We start from the raw sequence: 20,265 nt of genomic DNA, 5'->3' as shown, positions 1-20,265 counted from the left end.
CAGCAGCACCGGGAACCCCTACACTCGTGCAGAGCCCCCCGGCTGGCTTCTCCCTGGTCCCGCGGGGACACTCTCCTTCCCGTCTGCTCATAGTGGGCACTGGGGCCCACACACCCACCCTGACCTCTGCCACCCCCTCCACTTGTGGGGTTAAGGGGTGGTCTCCTCTGTCACACAGTGCAGTGACACGCTGCCTTCCCGTGGCTGAGCCCCCCAACCCCCCGTTCAGCCGGCACCCTCCCCTGCTCCCCCTCCCTGTCCTCGCCACTCAGCTTGTTGGGGAGCACTGGGCATGGTGCTTTGCACACCTGCACCCCTTGCTCGTGGCACGCAGGGTCTGAGGAGCCAGCGCCTGCCTGAAGTGAGGCACACCCTGTCGGGCCTGTGGGAGACAGGCTGCAGTGTCAACTGACTTCCAAGTAACCAATTCTTTACTTAAAAAAAAAAACAAAACCACAATAAACTCCAGAGGCCTTCCGAAGCCAACAGCCACTCTGCATAAACTAAGATAGCCCAGGCACACACAGAGCCCCGCGAGAGCTCAGCCAGCCCTGCCCCTTCCGCAGGGGTCCACACTGGGGACCACCTCATCACGCGACAGGGAGAGAAAGCCCCCACACCAGGGCCTGAGGCAGTGACCAGCACCGATGAGGGTACACGCCGGGGCCAGGGCGGCGGCCAGCCCCCATGGGGCTCCACGCTGGGGCTGGGGCGGCAACGAGCACCAGCAACCATGAAACTCCACATTGGAGCCAGGGGTAGCGACCACCACCCATGAGGGTCCATGCCAGGGTCCGGGCTGTGACCAGCACCCATGAGGATCCATGCCAGGGCCCGGGGTGGCGACTAGCACCCTTGAGGGTCCTCGCCGGGACGGGGGCCGCCCTCCTGCGCGCATGCCCCCCGCCTCGTTCCCACGGTCCCTGGCCCCCGGACTTGTGGACCTCGCACGGGGCGCTCACTGCCCCCGGGGCTGGCGGGGTGCGGCCCCGGGCGCCTGCGGCCGCGGGCCAGCGAGGGCCCAGCGCGGAGCCCGCCCGCCCACCGCGGCCGGAGCCGGCCAGGCCCGGAGCACGCGCAGCGCGCGGGGCGGCGGGCGGAGCCCAGCGCGCCTGCGCAGAGGGCTGTGGGCGGCGCGCTCTGCGCCTGCGCGGGGCCAGGCCGCGCGCGCGCCTGCCCGCCGTTGGCCGCCGCGGGGCCGCGCACGCGCCTCCCGCCGCCCGGCGCCCCGGCCCGCCCGCCCCGGCCCCCGCTCCCCGGGCCGCGTCCTGCGCCCGCCCTGCTCTCCCGGCCCGGCGTCGCGGCATGCGGCTGTGAGGGAGGCTCGGCCGGGCCGCCCTCCCGCTCCCGGCTCCCGGCGGCGGGCGGCGCGGCTCGTCGGGCCCGCTGCGGGGCGGCGGCGCCTTTGTTGCGGCCGGGCCGGGCCGGCGCTGCCCTTTGTGTGCGGATGGTGGACGCTTGCGGCCGCCCGGCCGAGGGCTGCAGGAGGATGGAGGTTCCGCCGGACGCCGCGGACCTGGTGCCCCTGGACCGCTACGACTCGGCGCGGGCCAAGATCGCCGCCAACCTGCAGTGGATCTGCGCTAAGGCTTATGGCCTAGGTGGGTCGGGGGCTGTGCGGGGTCGGGGGCTGTGCGGGTCGGGGGCTGTGCGGGACTGTGGGGCCGGGGGCCGTGCGGGACTGTGGGGTCGGGGCTGTGCCGGGCTGTGGGGCCGGGGGTTGTGGGGCCGAGGGCTGTGCTGGGCTGGGGCTGTGGGGTCGGGGCTGTGCGGGGCTGGGGCTGTGGGGTCGGGGCTGTGCGGGGTCGGGGGCTGTGTGGGGCCGGGGGCCGTGCGGGACTGTGGGGTCGGGGCTGTGCCGGGCTGTGGGGCCGGGGGTTGTGGGGCCGAGGGCTGTGCTGGGCTGGGGCTGTGGGGTCGGGGCTGTGCGGGGCTGGGGGCTGTGCGGGACTGAGGGGTCGGGGCTGTGGGGCCGGGGGCTGTGCGGGACTGTGGGGTCGGGGGCTGTGGGACTGTGGGACTGTGCGGTGCTTTGGTGCTGTGGGGCTGGCAGCCGGCGGTTGTTGGGCCGGGGGCTGTGGGGTTGGGAAATCGGGGCAGGCAGCGGGCAGATGTGGGACTCTGGCTGTGGTCCGGGAGTGATGGTGAGGAGTGGGGCAGGGGACCGTGAGGCAGGGATGCAGGGGCTGGGGGCCGGCGGAGGGGCGTCTTGGTGGGCCTTCGCTCCCCAGGTGCATTTTGTAGTGTGGAGGCGGCCGGGAGTGGTCCAGCCGGGATGCTGTGAGCGGGCCCGGACAGTGGGTCAGCTGGGGGACCCCTGCAGGCAGCCACTCCGGGCGTGGGCTCTGACCCCATCCCGCTTTGGCCACGGCTCAGAGCGCTGGGGAGCTGGGCACCAGCAGGGTGACCCTGGGGCGGCACCCCCTCCAGGTGGGAAGAGTTAGCCGTCGGGCAGTCCTTCTAGAACAATTGCTTTTATTCTGGTGAGAACAGTAGAGTCCCCAGAGCAAGACTGAAGCGAAGAGAGAGCCCTGTGGCAGGAGGAGGCCGGCCAGGGCACTCCAGGCTGGGCAGGCGTGAGGACAGGCACGCCGTAGGAGCGGGCAGGGCTCAGTGTGCGCGTCCAGCCTGGGCTTAGGCGGGGCCGCTGGTCCTCGGAGACTTCTCAGCACTTTGCTTCCTGGTGGACCTGAGAAGTGACCACTGACCTCAGGTCTGGACACAGTGACCACTGACTCTGGTGTGGACACGTGCCCTGCCCCTGCACGCTGGGCTGTGTGGTCAGGTGGGCACGGTGACCGCTGACCCTGGTGTGGACACGTGCCCTGCCCCCGCACGCTGGGCTGTGTGGTCAGGTGGGCACGGTGACCGCTGACCCTGGTGTGGACATGTGCCCTGCCCCCGCACGCTGGGCTGTGTGGTCACGTGGGCACGGTGACCGCTGACCCTGGTGTGGACACGTGCCGCACTTGTCTTGGTTGTTGTTTTACCTCGTGTCTTCCCACGGGTGTTGGAGTCACGTGGTGCCGTCGTGTCTGCGCCTTCCTTTGGGACTGGCCTTGTTCGCCCAGGGAGCTCCTGACTGCCTGTGGCCACCTCCGCTGTTACGTGATGCCCTGCTGGGGGCTGTCCTACCGGGTTGCCGGGCTCCATATTGCTGTCAGACACAGGCCACTCTCGGCCCCTCCTGGATGTGTCTTAGGGTGTGTGGTGGTGAGCGCTGGTCGACGCAGGTACTGGGCAGGCAGCGTGCCAGGGTCGTTAGCAAGCCTTCAGTGGGGTCGGTGGGGCTGGGTGGGCCCTTTGTTACAGCAGTGCTGGACTCACGCTGCAGCGGCCGGCGTGGGCCAGAGAGCAGGGCTTTGGTCACTGGGCGTGAGGGGGGCTGAGGCCGCATGCCCAGCTCATGTTCACTGTGTGGGGAGCAGAAACCTTCCTGCTGTGGGGGCAGCTGTAAACCAGTTTAAATCGAGGTTGTTGGTTTGTTTTTAGATTTATTTATTTTTGTTTATGGCAAGAGAGACAGAAAGATTTTCCACCTGCTGGTTCGTTCCCTGAGTGGCTGCAACAGCCGGAGCTGAACTGATCTGAAACCAGGAGCCATGAACTCTTCCAGGTCTCCCACAGGGGTGCAGGGTCCAAGGCTTTGGGCCGTCCTCGACTGCTTTCCCAGGCCACAGGCAGGGAGCTGGACGGGCAGCGGGGCCTCTGGGACGTGAACGGGCGTCCGTGTGGGATCCTGCACTTGTAGCAGAGGGTTTACTGGTTGAGCCATCACACCGCCCCTTGGGAATTTTTTATTTATTTATTTTTTTAAGATTTTATTGTTATTGGAAAGCCGGATATACAGAGAGGAGGAGAGACAGAGAGGAAGATCTTCCGTCCGATGTTTCACTCCCCAAGTGAGCCGCAACGGGCCGGTACGCGCCAATCCGATGCCGGGACCAGGAACCTCTTCCAGGTCTCCCACGTGGGTGCAGGGTCCCAAAGCTTTGGGCCGTCCTCGACTGCTTTCCCAGGCCACAAGCAGGGAGCTGGATGGGAAGTGGAGCTGCCGGGATTAGAACCAGCGCCCATATGGGATCCCCAGGGCTTTCAAGGCGAGGACTTTAGTTGCTAGGCCACGCCACCGGGCCCATTGGGAATTTTTAAGCTTACAAATTTGGAGGATCTCAGTGCAGTAGATAGGAAAGACTGTCTCACTGTGCCAGTGTTAGGGGGAGACAGGCTGGGGCGGCAGTCTATCCTCCAGCCTTGCCCCATCTCTCTTCTGGAGTTTTTCTTTTGGGTGCTGGTGGCTTGGAGGGACTGTCCTGCTGGTCTGTGGCTGGTTCCGTGGCTCTCACCCTTGGGCTGTGCTGATGGCTTGGAGGGACCGTCCTGCTGGTCTGTGGCTGATTCTGTGGCTCTCCCTGTGGCCGGGCTGATGGCTTGGAGGGACTGTCCTGCTGGTCTGTGGCTGGTTCCGTGGCTCTCACCCTTGGGCTGTGCTGATGGCTTGGAGGGACCGTCCTGCTGGTCTGTGGCTGATTCTGTGGCTCTCCCTGTGGCCGGGCTGATGGCTTGGAGGGACTGTCCTGCTGGTCTGTGGCTGGTTCCATGGCTCTCACCTTCGGGCTGTGCTGGTGGCTTGGAGGGACCGTCCTGCTGGTCTGTGGCTGGTTCTGTGGCTCTCTCCCTGTGGCCGGACTGGTGGCTTGGAGGGACCGTCCTGCTGGTCTGTGTGGCCGCTGTTGTGTCCTGTGGGCTCAAGCTGGCCTTCCTGCTTGCTTTGCCTCTGCAGTGTCCCAGCTCGGAGCAGTCGTGGCTGGTCGCTGCCTGGGACCTCTGCTCTTGTTCTAGCTCCCTTCACCCCGTGTGTTAGTGGCGGTCATCTTCGTGTTTTTAGGAATAACTCAGTTGCACACTGGGGGGCCTGTCTGTGAGGAGTAGAAAGTGCTTCGCCACAGAATCTTGGGGTGCGTCTGAACGTGGGAGTTTAGGGGTGTTTGGGGTGCCTGTTCAGCACGGTAGCGTTGGTTCACACAGCACTGGGGGAGGGGTCACCTCGAGCAGGGAAGTTACTAGAAGGCGCTTAGCTGCTCGCAGGGGTGTGGACACGGTTGCCGGGAGCTGGGCTGCCCTGGGTCCTTGGGAACAGTTCAGCCTTCTCACCTCACCACAGCGTCCTGTGCCAGAGCCGGGCCACGGCCAGCAGCCTGCCTGCCCACAGTCACGGGTGGCGGGGTGGGGGCCGAGGCCTTCCTGTCCTCTTGTTTTCCTGCCAGAGTCGCTTCAGCTTGGAGAACGGCTCGGGGCCTGGGCTCCCGCTCTGTCCCTTCCGATGGCGTTGGCCGGTGGGGCGGTCTGGGGCACCGTGTTGTTGGGTTGCGTGACGTTTGCTTAGAGTAATTCCTGGCTTAGGAGCCTGTGCCAGCTCTGGCTGGACTGAGGGCCAGATTGTGCCGCCCCGTGCCTTGTGTCCCCCGGGCGTTGCTGGAGACCTGGAGGGTCCGAGGGGTGGCTCTGGAGCACCCCTTGGTGCCCTGTGTTTAGGGACATGCACGCAGAGTGGGAGGGAAAGGGGGAGAGGGCTCTTCCCCACATGGCAGCAGGTGCTGCGGCGGGTCTGGCCTGAGGCCAGGAGCTTCGTTTGGGTTTCCCTGATGGGTGCGGGGGCGTTTTCTTGGTGAGACAGGAGAGCCTGGGGTCCAGCCGGTGCTTGGGGACGCGGCCACGTCCCTCCTGAGAGCTGCATGTCAACACTGAGTTCTCGCCGAGACACGCAGCCCTTGCCACTTCCCTCCCGGTGCTTGGCTGGCCCCTCAGGAAGCGGAGGGTGTGATGCTGTGCCCTGCCTTGCTGCACATGAGGGCCGGACGATGAGGGGTCATGGTCTCTCAGTGCTGCCCGCTGCGCGAGATTGAGGCCCGAGCCCAGATGTCCCAGAGGGGAGTGGTCCCTGTGTGGGGTGCAGGCTCTGAGGTGGGCAAGGCCCCATGCCCCCCGGAGCAGGGAGTGGTGGCAAGCTGTCATGTGAAGAAGGCGTCTGGGGATTCGATTGGAGGCCAGCCGGGCCAGACTCGGGGCCTCCCTGGGATCTCTGTGATGCGGTGTGCGTCTTGGGGTGGGGTGCTCGGTGTTTTCACACGCTGGCGCAGCAGGGCCCCAGGGCGATGGGGAGTGCGGGGGTGCCTCTCAGGCTGCGTCTGCTGCTTCGCTCTGGGTGCGCTGCCTGGGAGCTGCATCAGAAGTGGAGCCTGTAGGGAATGCTGGCATGGCGAGTGGCGTTTAACCCGCTGTACCACAGTGCTGCTTCCAGAACGTGAGATTAGATGGAAGGTGTGGAGGGCCAGATCTAAAATGCGTGGACAGCTTTGGTAATCAGGTGTTGGGAGCCCCTGAAGGTGTCTGGGGAGGCAGGAGATGTCTGGAATTTTCAGGGAAGTCTCTGCTGGGGGCCGTGTTCACCGCTTCCAGAGGCAGCTGGCTGTTGAAGGGCTATGGTGTACTCCTTGGTGCCCATTGGTGGCCAGGTCCTTGTGCCACCGTGTCGGGCTCGCCTGTAACCCGAGGGTGTGCTGCAATGCAGCGGCACCCGACAGATCCCGGCGTGCTGGCGCGCTGGGGCAGCAGTCACGTGCAGCCTGTGTGCCGCACAAGCGCAGTGGCCATGTTGCCGGCGTGGGGCGGAAGATGGCGCCCCCAGTGCCGAGCCTCTGAGTCACCTGCATTACCGGGCACACGTGTATGTGTCTAAATTCACTTTATTTTTGCTTGGAAGAATTACAGAGAGAGGAGAGTCAGAGATCTTCCACCTGCGGGTTCACTCCTCAAGTGGCTACAATGGCCTAATCTGGGCCGTGTGAGGTCCAGAGCCTGGAATCCGCTCTGGGTCGGCCACACGGGTGCAGGGGCAAGGGACCTGGCCCAGCCGGCACTGCCTTCCTAAGCCATCAGCAGGGAGCTGACTTGGAAGAAGAGCAGCTGGGACATGAACCCATGTGGGGTGCGGGCACCGCAGGCTGGGAGCTAGCGTGCTGTGCCATGGTGCTGGCCCCATAATACATGTATTTTGGGAGTGCAGTCTGATGTGTGTTCGCTGCTATGTGCACTGTGACCATGGCCACACTCGGGTCAGGAATTTGTGCCCCTCCCGAGGGTCCTATGGAGTCCTGCTCGGGGGTTTCCAGCCCTGCCTCCCCATCATCCAGGGCCCAGCCCATGGCTTCCTTGGCTGTGAGGGTCCTGAGGGCCTGTGTGGTGGCCGTGTGAGGGTCGTCCTGAGGTCCCGTTGGTGGCCGTGTGAGGGTCCCAAGGTCCCGTTGGTGGCCGTGTGAGAGTCATCCTGAGGTCCTGTTGGTGGCCGTGTGAGGGTCCTGAGGTCCCGTTGGTGGCCGTGTGATCAGGTGATCAGGTTAAGTTGCTGTGGATTTATTGAATTTGGAGTCCGCCTGTGGCCGCCTTGGCAGCCCTAAGTGCAGTGACTTTAGGGCCTCTTGCGGCCCATGTGGCTCTGTGCCCTTCTGTGCTTGTGAGGGTCCCGTTGGTGGCCGTGTGAAGGTCCTGAGGTCCCGTTGGTGGCCGTGTGAGGGTCCTGAGGTCCCGTTGGTGGCCGTGTGAGGGTCATCCTGAGGTCCCGTTGGTGGCCGTGTGAGGGTCCCGAGGTCCCATTGGTGGCCGTGTGAGGGTTGTCCTGAGGTCCCGTTGGTGGCCGTGTGAGGGTCCCGAGGTCCCATTGGTGGCCGTGTGAGGGTCATCCTGAGGTCCCGTTGGTGGCCGTGTGAGGGTCCCGAGGTCCCATTGGTGGCCGTGTGAGGGTCGTCCTGAGGTCCCGTTGGTGGCCGTGTGAGGGTCATCCTGAAGTCCCGTTGGTGGTGCCCGTGGTCATGAGTGCCATGTGTCGTGTGGCCGCTGGGCAGACTGTGGTCCGTTGGCTCAGCTGGCAGCTCTCATGCCGAGTGGTGGTGAGCATTTTTCATGCTTGCTGGTATGTGAGGGTCTTTTCCTGTCAAGTATCTTTCAAGGTCTTCCTCTGGTTTTAAGAAGCTACACGTTTCGTTCTGGGCTGACCGTGTGTTACATGCAGTTTCAGGAACTCGCCCAGGACACTGGGGGTTGCCGTTTGCCCAGCTTCCCCCGTGGGACTCATGTCCATGCCAGGAGCTTAAAATCTCACTGAAAGTAGAATTAAGATGAGTTTATTTTGGTATAAAAGAGTTTGAAATATGTGCATCTGAGGGCTTTTCAAAGAGTCACAGAAGGCAAGGGGGCTTCTGTGGTCGGAAGGCACGTCCTGGTAGAGGCCTGGCTGCAGGGCCCTGGCCCTGCGAGAACGCACCCCATCCGGGGACACCAGTGAAGAGAGCTGGGAGCCCTGGCTGGAGTTCCTGCCTGCCAGTCACTGCCCTCCCGCCCTGCCCTCCCGCCCTGCCCTCCTGCCCTCCCACCCTGCCCTGTCCTCCTGCCCCTGCCCTCCCGCCCCTGCCCTGCCACCCCTGCCCTCCCGCCCCTGCCCTGCCACCCCGCCCTGCCCTCCCGCCCCTGCCCTGCCACCCCGCCCTGCCCTCCCGCCCCTGCCCTGCCACCCCTGCCCTGCCCTCCCTCCCTGCCCTGCCACCCTGCCCCTGCCCTCCCGCCCCATCCCTGCCCTCCCGCCCCTGCCCTCCCACCATGCCCTGCCACCCTGCCCCTGCCCTCCCGCCCCTGCCCTCCCGCCCCTGCCCTCCCGTCCCTGCCCTGCCCTCCCGCCCCTGCCCTGCCACCCTGCCCTCCCTGCCACCCCTGCCCTGCCCTCCCGCCCCTGCCCTCCCGCCCTCCCACCCTGCCCTGTCCTCCTGCCCCTGCCCTCCCGCCCCTGCCCTGCCACCCCGCCCTGCCCTCCCGCCCCTGCCCTGCCACCCCTGCCCTGCCCTCCCTCCCTGCCCTGCCACCCTGCCCCTGCCCTCCCGCCCCATCCCTGCCCTCCCGCCCCTGCCCTCCCACCATGCCCTGCCACCCTGCCCCTGCCCTCCCGCCCCTGCCCTCCTGCCCTCCCGCCCCTGCCCTCCCACCCTGCCCTGCCACCCCTGCCCTGCCCTCCCGCCCCTGCCCTGCCATGAACCTGCTCTGAGCCCGCTTACCTCGCTGGGCTGGGTGTTTTTCTCTTTCCTGCTCTAGATCTTCTCAGTTGGGTCCTGTGTATGTTGGTATGTTGTATTTTTGAAAAGTTACATTTATTCTGTATTTGAAAGGTGGAGTCAGAGCAAGATATTCCACCCACAGGTTCCCTCCCCAGATGGCTACAACAGCTGAAGCCAGGAGCCCGGAGCAGCCTCTGGATCTCCTCTGTGGGTGCAGGGGCCCTAGGACATGGCCCATCTGCTACCTTCCCAGGCACCATTGCAGGGAGTGGGCCTGGAAGTTGAACGGCCGGGACTTGAACCAGCACCCACATAGGGATGCAGGCAGCAGCCAGGCTCACTGTCCTTGGCATTGGCTGTTGAGCATTTAAAAGAATGTCTCCCATGAGGAAGATATTCTGACTTTGTAGATGAAACATGCTTATGCTTTATTATACAAGAAGTCTTATGTTTTTAAAGCAAATAAAGGTGTTTAAAAAAAAAGACTGTCTTTGGTACTTCCGCTGTGGGCTGCCGTGACAGGAGGATGTGAAGGGTGAGTCTCCTGTTGGGGGAGATTGGTGTGTCCCTTGGAAAGGTTAGGGTGACAGATGGAGAGAGGGAGAGACCGAGCTACGCCCTCTGCTGGGTCACTCCCCAGATGGCCACGGTGGCCTGGGCTGCGCCAGGCGGACGCCAAGACGTCATCGGGCTCTCCCGCCTCAGTGGCGGGGTCGCTAGCGCCGAGACCAGCTCTGCTGTTACCCAGGTGCGTCAGCTGAGAGTTGGATTGGAACTGGGGCAGCCACTGTGCGGGCTGCTGGTGCTGCAGACAGTGGCTTAGTGGGCTGTGCCCTTGGCTGACCCATGGCAGGGCTGGAAGCAGCAGCCTCTCCCTGCCTCTCCCGTGTCCATGTGGCCGGGGACTAGACGGGAGCCTCCGAGTGTCTGACACCTCCGTCACCCCATCTTGAGGACAGAGCTCCCGTGAGCCGATCATGTCCCAGAAGCCCCGTCTCCTGACCTCACCATGAGGGAAAACCAATCTCTGCACTGTCGCACCCCGCATTATTTAATGGAATAGCCTCCAGTGTTCACGGGGCTGCTCCTGTGGCCTTAGCCGGTATGTTAGTGTGGTTCTTTGCAGCATGGGAATGTTTTTTGCTGCCAGGGGCCGTTTGGGTATTTATAACATCTGTGTGGTCCAGGCAGGTGATCAGGTTAAGTTGCTGTGGATTTATTGAATTTGGAGTCCGCCTGTGGCCGCCTTGGCAGCCCTAAATGCAGTGACTTTAGGGCCTCTTGCGGCCCATGTGGCTCTGTGCCCTTCTGTGCTTGCTAAAGTTTGCTGCACGGCCTAGGATGTGATCTATTTTGGTCAATGTTTCATCGGCATATATTAACAGTGTATGTTAGTAAGTGGAATGTTGTTCTGTCAGCCAGATCGTGTGTGTGTGTGTGTGTGTGTGTGTGTGTGAGATCCCGTGTCTGGGTGTTGTGTATGTTGTGTGTGTGTGAGATCCTGTGTCTGGGTGTTGTGTATGTTGTGTGTGTGAGAGATCCCGTGTCTGGGTGTTGTGTATGTTGTGTGTGTGAGATCCCATGTTGTTTGTGAGATCCCGTGTCTGGGTGTTGTGTGTGTGTGAGATCCCGTGGTGTGTGTGTGTGAGATCCCGTGTCTGGGTGTGTGTGTGTGTGAGATCCCGTGTCTGGGTGTTGTGTGTGTGTGTGAGATCCCGTGTCTGGGTGTGTGTGTGTATGTGTGTGTGTGTGTGTGTGTGTGTGTGTGTGATCCCGTGTCTGGGTGTGTGTGTGTGTGTGTGAGATCCCATGTCTGGGTGTGTGTGTGTGTGTGTGTGTGTGAGATCCCGTGTCTGGGTGTGTGTGTGTGTGTGTGTGTGTGTGTGTGTGTGTGAGTTGGGTCCTGTGTGAGTCCTGTTGGTAGTTTTTGGTGATCTTTCCATCGTTGTGGTGGTTGCCGATACTGGGTCATTGTGGCCTGAGGTACATGTAGGTTTCTCTATCTCTTTTTAGCTTTATCCACTTTTCTCATGTGTTTTGAGGCTCTATCATTACAGTCATAAAGAAGCATTTAGGATAATTTTAAGGATAATTTTTCTTTTTTAAAAGATTTGCTTTGTTTGAAAGGTGCCTTTTTACACAGAAGGCAAGGGTCTTCCGTCACTGCTGTCGCCTTGGCTGCTGCCATGAGCGGGAGAACGTTCGAGGGTGTTGCTCGAGTGGTCTTGGTTGCTCTGAGGAGTTGTTGGCTCTCTTACACCAGAGGTGAGGAATTCTGTCTGAGGCCTGCTGGCCGTCCGCTGCCCTCGGTGCCTGTTGCAGGGCACGGCCTGGAGTGTCGTTCCCCCTTCCCCTTGCCACCCTCTGAAGAGGGAGGGACGCAGAGGTTCCTGTTGGCCGAGGTGGCCAACTGTGCATCTGGTAGGCTCTGTATCGTTGCAGGGGAGTCGGCCCTGCGGTGGCCCGGTCCTGCAACATGGGCTCCAGGGTCAGAGTGTGTGCCTCTGTGCTTTTCCTGAGATTGGGGAGTGAGCGGGGGCCCCCAAGAGACCCCACTGGGAGGCCCTGTGAGCTGGCTCTGTGTGTGCTGGCTGGAGCAGCCCGCCCAGCAGCCCCCTAAAGTCGGGGGGTGAGCGGAGGGCCCCCAGGAGACCCCACTGGGAGGCCCTGTGAGCTGGCTGTGTGTGCTGGCTGGAGCAGCCCACCCAGCAGCCCCCTGCACCAGCCCTGGCTGTGGAGGGCGCCTGCCCCCAATGCTGACTCTCAGTTGCACTGCGGGGAGCTGCAGCGTTGAACCGCTCAGCTCTCCCACCCCCAGGCCTGGCTCTCGTGGCACAGGTGGCTGTTGCGGCCTGGTTGGTGTGACTTCTGAGGAGCCCTTTCAGACCTGCTCCCACCCCGGATCTTGGGTGCCAGCAGGACGGTGCCTGCCCTTAGCTCTTAGCCCCAGGTCTCATGTGTGACAGCAGGACTGTGGCCTACTGGGGTAGGCCCCAAAGAACTCCCCCAGGCCCAGCCCAGCCCTGGTCCTTGTGCTTATCCGTGGCTGCGGTCATTGCTGGGGAGACCCTCCAGGGTCCTCACCAGGCCAGTGCCCTGCTCTGCCTCTGCGTGTGTCTGGGTGGCCTGGCCTGCCCAGGGAGGCCCTCTGGATCCCCCATCCAATCCTGCCCCATCACAGCTTCCTGTTACCTCAGAAATCATTTTAGATACATCAGGCAAGCCCTCAGTGGCCCCATTCTCACATGTTCTCAGCCTTGGCTGTGGGCTGCAGGCTGGCAGTGATGGTGGCAGAATAGCCCAGGTCAGCGTGTGCCCGCTGGATTTTTCTTTTAGTTGTTGCACTTTGCTGTTTTCTGCATTTCTGCTGTCGCTTTCTTGAGCCCTGTGTGGCTGAGGCTGGGTCCCCTGGCCAGTTTCTCTGGCTGGAGTTTGGAGTCCTGTTCCAGCTGTGGACAGTGTTGGGTTGTCCCTTTGGCCTGTCGCCTCGTCCCTAGAGTGCCCTCCTCAGTCCCCGATTTCTCTGCTTTGAGGGTGTGTTGAAGTCCACAGCTTGAGCCGTGCTTAGTTTGGGCCCGATGTGTTCACAGCTCCTATTGTCCTCTGTGCTCAGTGATGACCCCGTGGGCTCGGTCACCATGGCCTCTCCGAAGGTGCGGTGCCCAGTGTCTGGGCTGTGGGCCTCCATGGGCCCCATTTTCTGATGGCTTAGGGCTTGGACCACCCATGTGACTGCTCTGCGGCCCTCGCTGAGCTCGTTTGGAAGTGTGGACTGTCCAGTTGACGGGCCATGGGTGCAGGCTCAGCTCAGCGCCTGGGCCATGTGTGCTGCACTCGTGCCTGGGTCCAAGCTGTGCCCCTGCTGTCCCACTGCTGGCCCCTGCTGGCCCCAGGCTGTCCCCCTGCTGTCCCACTGCTGTCCCTAGGCTGTCACCCTGCTGTCCCCAGGCTGGCCCCAGGCTGGCCCACTGCTGGCCCCAGGCTGTCCCACTGCTGTCCCCAGGGTGTCCCCCTGCTGTCCCCCTGCTATCCCCAGGGTGTCCCCCTGCTGTCCCCAGGGTGTCCCAGTGCTGTTTCCAGGCTGTCCCAATGCTGTTTCCAGGCTGTCCCACGGCTGGCCCAGGCTGGCCCACTGCTGTCCCCCTGCTGTCCCCCTGCTATCCCCAGGGTGTCCCAATGCTGTTTCCAGGCTGTCCCACTGCTGGCCCCAGGCTGGCCCAGGCTGTCCCACTGCTGTCCCCCTGCTATCCCCAGGGTGTCCCCCTGCTGTCCCCCTGCTATCCCCAGGGTGTCCCACTGCTGTTTCCAGGCTGTCCTCCTGCTGTCCCCAGGCTGTCCCACCCTGCGTTCACGTTGTCCAGGCTGTGCAGGCTGCAGCTGGAGACTGACCAGCGGGGCAGTTGCTCCTGGCTCTGGCTGGCTGTGCCTGCCCCGTGTGGTGGTGGGGGCCCCTTGCATGTGTCGCATCCGCAGGCTTCACGCCCTGCCTGCTGCTGCCCACCTGGGGTCTTAGGTCAGTGCTCCGGCCTGTCCAGAGTGCCCGGCGCGGAAGGGGGCGGGCTGCGCAGGTCTCTCGCGCTGTTGGCTGCCCTGCACTGGGAGGCCTTGGCAGGGATGGTGGTGTTGTTGTCTCCGCCTGCACTTGTCTGGGAACAGCGGTGGGCCTCCCCCCTTGCTCTGGGTCATGTATCGAGGTGTCTAGGGCCTTAAGGGGCCTTCCATGGTATTGGCTCACTTCCTGGCCCCTCGCCCCTGGCTGCTTGGTCACACTAGTGGCTCCTCTGATGGCGCGCGGGTCCAGACAGGCCCTGGGTGGTGACGCTTGCGGGGTGGGGGCACGGCAGGTGGCTCCGTCCAGGTAAGCTTGGGACGGGTCGTCTTGCCTGCGAAGACTCTAGCTGTGCAGGCTGTTCCTGCTTGTCAACTTCCCAGGATGTGACCTTGGCCCTCGTGAAAGCTCCCGTCCCTGCGTGTGACCCCCCTCCTACACAGGGAGGTGAAGAGGGCCCTGGCAACAGCTGTCGGATCTGTGTCCCCCACACGGGGCTCTGCGCCTAGTGGCTGGCTGCATCTGGTCTGCCTTTGGTCCCCTCATTCTGAAGTGTCTGCTCCGTGTTCTGGGCGCAGCGTGCAGCAGCCAGGTAAGTGCTGAGGAAGCAGGCGGCTGCCATGGTGGGGTAGGCGAAGTCCCCCGTGGTGCCAGATCTCATATGGATGTTGGTTCGAGTCTAGCTGCTCCATTTCTGTTCCAGCTCCTGCTCGTGGCCTGGGAAGCACTGGAGACGGCCCAGGTTTGGGTCCCCGGGCTCCTGGCTTCAGGTCGGCTTAGTTCCGTCTGTTGTGGCCATTTGGAGAGTGACCCATCGGAGGGAAGATACTTCTATAAATCTACTTTTCCAGTAAAAATAAATACATTTACTTATTTTTATTGGAAAGGCAGATTTATAGAGAGAAGGAGAAAGAGAAGGTCTTCCGTCCACTGATTTGCTCCCCAAATGGCTGTGCTGGCCAGAGCTGAGCTGAGCTGAAGCCAGGAGCCTCTTCTGAGTCTCCCACATGGGCACAGGGTCCCTAGGCTTTGGGCCGTCCTCCACTGCTCTCCCAGGCCACAGCAGGGAGCTGGACGGGAAGTGGAGCAGCCGGGACATGAACCAGTGCCCATATAGAATGCTTGTGGGTAAAGGATTAGCCAGTTAACCCATTGGGCTGACCTGAGAATAAATGATTTTAAAAAATGGTAGTGAAGCTGTTCCGACAGCTCCAGTGCGGGTGTGGGGTCTGCTGATTTCTGGGGGGCTGCGGCCTCCTGTTTCTCATGCTTTTGTGCAGTAATTGCAGTTGTGAGTTAGACACTTGGGGTCTTCTGAGGTGCGACTCGGGGATCTGTTGGCCGTCTCCGAGCAGGCGGTTTAGTGGTGCGATGGCCTTCCTACAGGTGCACCTGGCTCGCCAGGGGAGCGGCTCCAGGGGCCGTGGGCAGGCAGGGGGCACCCTTGTCTCCCTGAGCCTCCTCCCCTTTCGCTGATGTGGGCAGCACCGTGTCTGGCGCTTGCCCCTTTGCCGGTCCCTTTGCCGATTTCCACTTTGTTTATCAGAGCCCCATGCCCCATGCCCTGGGGCTCCTCAGAGAGAGGGTGTCCACCCCCTGGTTCACTCCCCAAATGGCCGCAATGGCCAGGGCTGGGCCAGGATGAAGCCGGGAACCAGGACTTCCGGGTCTCCCACATTGGTGCAGAGGTCTGTCTTGGGCCATTCTTTGCTGCTTTCCCAGGCATGTTTCGGGGAGCTGGAGTAGAAGTAGGGCAGCTTGAACTGGTGCCCACATGGGATGTCGGTGCTGCAGATGGAAGCTTAGCCGGCTGTGCCACAGTGTGAGCTGCTTTAGGCTGTACATGCATGTCTCCATAGCCTTCTGTGTGCCCAAGTGGAAGGCTTCGCTGGGCTCCCATGGGCAGCTCAGGGAAGTCGCATCCTCCTCCCTGACCATCCCGCACGGGGCGCCTGCACCCGGGTGTGGTAGGACGTGCTGCTCCGCCCAGCTGGCAGAGTGAGAAGCTTGCTGTTAGCCTGGCCTGACGCCCACACCTCCCGGGCGGGGCCTGCAGCAGCCCCCAGCACCCAGGCGTGTCCCCGCTGGGCGAGGGCAGGGCAGCACCTGCTTGTCCTTCAACTGCTCTGCTCGAGCCTGCCTGGGCCCATCTGCCCTGTGTCCGTGCCTCCCTGCCTGGCCTGCTGGGAGCGCTACGCCCCACCCCATCTGGGCATGCCGCGGCTGCTCGGCACCAGCCTGTCCGGTGAGTGAGTTGAAGAGCCCGTTTGCCTCCCTCGTGCCCCTGAGCTGCCAGTAACCCTGCCACTCTTCCTTGGGTCCATGCCCCCATCTGCCTCTCAGACTGCGCCCCTCTGTGCTGGCCTGAGCCCCTGTGCCCAGCTGGGGCCCCCTCTGTGCTGTGCTTGGTTCCCCAGGGCAGACTCTGCCCAGCATCCTGACTGCCCCCCACAGTGCTGGCCTGAGCCCCTGTGCCCAGCTGGCCCTCTCTGCTCTGCTTGTTCCCAGGACAGACTCTGCCCAGCATCCTGACTTCCTCACACCTCCTCCTGGGCAATTTTTTAAAAAAAGATTTTATTTATTTTTATTGCAAAGTCAGATATACAGAGAGGAGTAGAGACAGAGGAAGATCTTCTGTCTGTTGATTCACTCTCCAAGTGGCTGCAATGGCTGCAGCTGAGCCAATCTGAAGCCAGGAGCCAGGAGCTCTTCCGGGTCTCCCATGCAGGTACAGGGTCCCAAGGTTTTGGGAAGTCCTCGACTGCTTTCCCAGGCCACAAGCAGGGAGCTGGATGGGAAGTGGGGCTGCTGGGATTAGAACCAGTGCCCATATGGGATCCCAGCATATTCAAAGTGAGGACTTTGGCCGCTAGGCTACCGTGCCGGGCCCCTTGGCATTTTTGTGTTTTCTAGCTCACATGGGGGCTCAGTCCTTGCTGATTGAAAAGGAATTGGAGGCCCGGCGGCGTGGCCTAGCGGCTAAAGTCCTCGCCTTGAACGCCCCGGGATCCCATATGGGCGCCGGTTCTAACCCCGGCAGCTCCACTTCCCATCCAGCTCCCTGCTTGTGGCCTGGGAAAGCAGTTGAGGACGGCCCAAAGCTTATGGGACCCTGCACCCGCGTGGGAGACCTGGGGGAGGTTCCAGGTTCCTGGCTTCGGATCGGCACAGCACCGGCCGTTGTGGCTCACTTGGGGAGTGAATCATCGGATGGAAGATCTTCCTCTCTGTCTCTCCTTCTCTCTGTATATCCGGCTTTCCAATAATAATAAATAAATCTTTTAAAAAAAAGAAAAGGAATTGGAGTCATTCGTCTTACCGGTTGGTGGCACAGCACGTAACTCGTACACAGCTTGCCTGTCTCTTGTCTGTTCTTAGAGCCCTGGGCTGGGAGGCAGCGTGGCGGCAGCTGGCATTAAGCTGCCGCCTGTGAGCCCGCAGGCCCTGTCGGACTGCCTCGCGAGTCCTGGCCACTCCATCTCTGGTGCAAGCTCCCTGGGGGCGTGCCGGGGATTCGGGCGAGGTCCGCGCGGTGGAGACCAGGGTGCGGTGCCTGACTCCGGGCTGACTCTTGGGCTGTTTGGGGAGTGAACCAGTGGACAGACCTCTCTCTCCCTCCTTGTAACTTTTTCAAAGTAAAATATGAATACATTTTAAAAACCCTTAATTCAAAATAATGGATTATGTAAATCATTTTCTGTTGGTTATTTCACGTGGGCCACCACGGAAGGCGTTTCTCTTTGGGCAGTGGTGAGCCGGGCGCTCGCGAGGGGCCTGGCAGCACCGCCGACCTGGGCGCCTGGCAGCCTTGTCCGCACAGGTCCTCACTGGCGCCTGCCCCTGGAGAGGAGCCTGCGCTGAATGGCAGGGCGGCTTGGCCTGGTGGGGGAGGTTCCCGTGGGGCGGGCCCAGAAGGGCACCTGCTGTTCTTCCCCGGAGGCTGCTGTGGAGCGCGGGCGGGGCGGGGTGCAGTCCGCGAGGAGCCGATGGGACCCCTCACTGCATCACCTGGGCGCCTCGTCTCTGAGCAGGGCTCCCTTGTCTCCTGTTCCCTGCTCGGAGGCCACTGCCTGCCCGAGGAAGCAGAGCTCTTCTACGGCTCTGCTCCCTGCTGACTAAGGAATGGGAGGCGGTGCCCAGTGTCCTGCAGTGCCTGTTAGGGACTGAGTGCTGGGGTGTGGCAAGATGACAGGACTGAGGTGACCCAGAGCAAGCGGTCCTTGGGAGACAGGGAGAGGAGGTGCAGGCATGGGCAGGGCGCCCTGCCTAGACAGGGGCCGAGGGGCTTGGTGGCGTGAGGGCTTCCCTGGGCGTGTCCATGTCTGTTCTTGGGGTGTTGTCAGGGGCCTTCTGCTCTGGGGTCCTTGTCTTTGTGTGGGCATGCCCGCGGTGTGAGGAAAAGGCCACTGGCAGAGCAGGCAGGCATCACGGGCGAGGGCTGAGAGCCCCAGCTGCACTCGCCCTGGAGCCCCTGCTGGGCGGTCTGGGGCATTGCTGGGTGTGCGGAGGGGCTGATGGGCTTCTCCCAAGAGCAGCTCAGGCACCCAGGCCCAGGCCGTGGTGAGGGCGCCGCCACATCACTCCCCTCGTCCAGCCACACTCAGACTAGTGGCCAGCTCGTCCCCTCAGCGGAGAGCACCTTGAAGCATTTGGCTGGGGAAGAGGCCCCCGCTGGGAGCCATCCAGCACACCCATTTGTGGGGTCTTCCCTGGTGAAGGAAGGAGCTGGGGTTGGCTGCTGTGCCCCGCCCCTCTCCTGTGGGGCCGCCCCTGCCTGCCTGTCAAGCCTGAGGAACAGTGGGGAGCGTGTGTCCTTTGAAGGGCGGACGGTGCCGGCACTTGGCCCCCTGCTGCCGGGGTGCACCAAGCCCGCTGGGAGCCGCTGTGTGCGCTTGGGGTCCGTTCCTGCCTGCTGTGGCGGCTCTGTCGTCGCCATGGTTACAGCAGCAGGTCTGGGTCGGGCCACCGGGTCTTTGTTGTCACCTCAGATTTTGTTCTCGCAGAGAGGATGCCCTGGCCTCCTCCCAGGCTGAGGTTCTGCCTCTGCAGGCTTGGTCCTCACTAGTCCTCAGTAGTCCTCACTAGTCCTCACTAGTCCTCCCTAGTCCTCAGTAGTCCTCACTAATCCTCACTAGTCCTCACTAGTCCTCAGTAGTCCTCACTAATCCTCACTAGTCCTCACTAGTCCTCACTAGTCCTCACTAGTCCTCCCTAGTCCTCAGTAGTCCTCACTAATCCTCACTAGTCCTCAGTGGTCCTCACTAGTCCTCACTAGTCCTCACTAGTCCTCAGTAGTCCTCACTAATCCTCACTAGTCCTCAGTAGTCCTTACTAGTCCTCAGTAGTCCTCACTAATCCTCACTAGTCCTCAGTAGTCCTCACTAATCCTCCCTAGTCCTCAGTAGTCCTCACTAATCCTCACTAGTCCTCAGTAGTCCTCACTAATCCTCACTAGTCCTCAGTGGTCCTCACTAGTCCTCAGTGGTCCTCACTAGTCCTCACTAGTTCTCACTAGTCCTCAGTAGTCCTCACTAATCCTCACTAGTCCTCAGTAGTCCTTACTAGTCCTCACTAGTCCTCACTAGTCCTCACTAATCCTCCCTAGTCCTCAGTAGTCCTCACTAATCCTCACTAGTCCTCAGTAGTCCTCACTAGTCCTCACTAGTCCTCACTAGTCCTCACTAATCCTCACTAATCCTCAGTAGTCCTCACTAGTCCTCACTAGTCCTCCCTAGTCCTCAGTAGTCCTCACTAATCCTCACTAGTCCTCAGTAGTCCTCACTAGTCCTCACTAGTCCTCACTAGTCCTCACTAATCCTCAGTAGTCCTCAGTAGTCCTCACTAGTCCTCACTAGTCCTCACTAATCCTCACTAGTCCTCACTAGTCCTCACTAGTCCTCCCTAGTCCTCAGTAGTCCTCACTAATCCTCACTAGTCCTCAGTAGTCCTTACTAGTCCTCAGTAGTCCTCACTAATCCTCACTAGTCCTCAGTAGTCCTCACTAATCCTCCCTAGTCCTCAGTAGTCCTCACTAATCCTCACTAGTCCTCAGTAGTCCTCACTAGTCCTCACTAATCCTCAGTAGTCCTCACTAGTCCTCACTAGTCCTCCCTAGTCCTCAGTAGTCCTCACTAATCCTCACTAGTCCTCAGTAGTCCTCACTAGTCCTCACTAGTCCTCACTAATCCTCAGTAGTCCTCAGTAGTCCTCACTAGTCCTCACTAGTCCTCAGTAGTCCTCACTAGTCCTCACTAGTCCTCAGTAGTCCTCACTAGTCCTCACTAATCCTCACTAGTCCTCAGTAGTCCTCACTAGTCCTCACTAGTCCTCAGTGGTCCTCAGTAGTCCTAGCTGCCTTTTGTTCGCTGCCCACACGGCCCTGCAGGGTGTGACTGTTCCAGTATTAGGCGCTGTTGTGTGTGTCTGATGTGGTCACCACGGCAACCCCCGGGCTCGCCCGGTGCCTTGCGGACCTGCCCGCCGCTTGCTGTGCTGAGGTCATGGGGTGCGGGGCCTGGCAGCGCCGCGCTTGGCCTGAGAGCCGTTTGCCTCCGGTGCTGGAGGAGAAGAGGGACTCCCTCGTGGCCGTAGTGGTCACCCTTGGCCTGGGGGCGC

At 61.8% G+C, this 20,265-nt stretch overlaps 1 protein-coding gene across 2 annotated transcripts in view; it reads left to right on the top strand.

The window, feature by feature from the left end:
- The first annotated feature begins 1,227 nt into the window (after nt 1-1,227).
- The window catches only part of CAMSAP1 (calmodulin regulated spectrin associated protein 1), a 48,018-nt gene continuing 28,980 nt past the window's right edge, over nt 1,228-20,265 (top strand). The window contains exon 1 of one of the 2 annotated variants that reach the window (XM_058672420.1): nt 1,228-1,601. In XM_058672420.1, coding sequence (XP_058528403.1) covers nt 1,448-1,601 — 154 coding nt within the window. In that variant the 5' untranslated portion in view covers nt 1,228-1,447. The remainder of the gene's footprint in view (nt 1,602-20,265) is intronic. The other variant, XM_058672419.1, reaches the window with a different exon arrangement.

Source organism: Ochotona princeps, chromosome 14 (genome assembly GCF_030435755.1).
Source record: "Ochotona princeps isolate mOchPri1 chromosome 14, mOchPri1.hap1, whole genome shotgun sequence".
Classification (NCBI taxonomy): domain Eukaryota; kingdom Metazoa; phylum Chordata; class Mammalia; order Lagomorpha; family Ochotonidae; genus Ochotona; species Ochotona princeps.
This window is presented reverse-complemented; position numbering and strand designations above follow the sequence as displayed.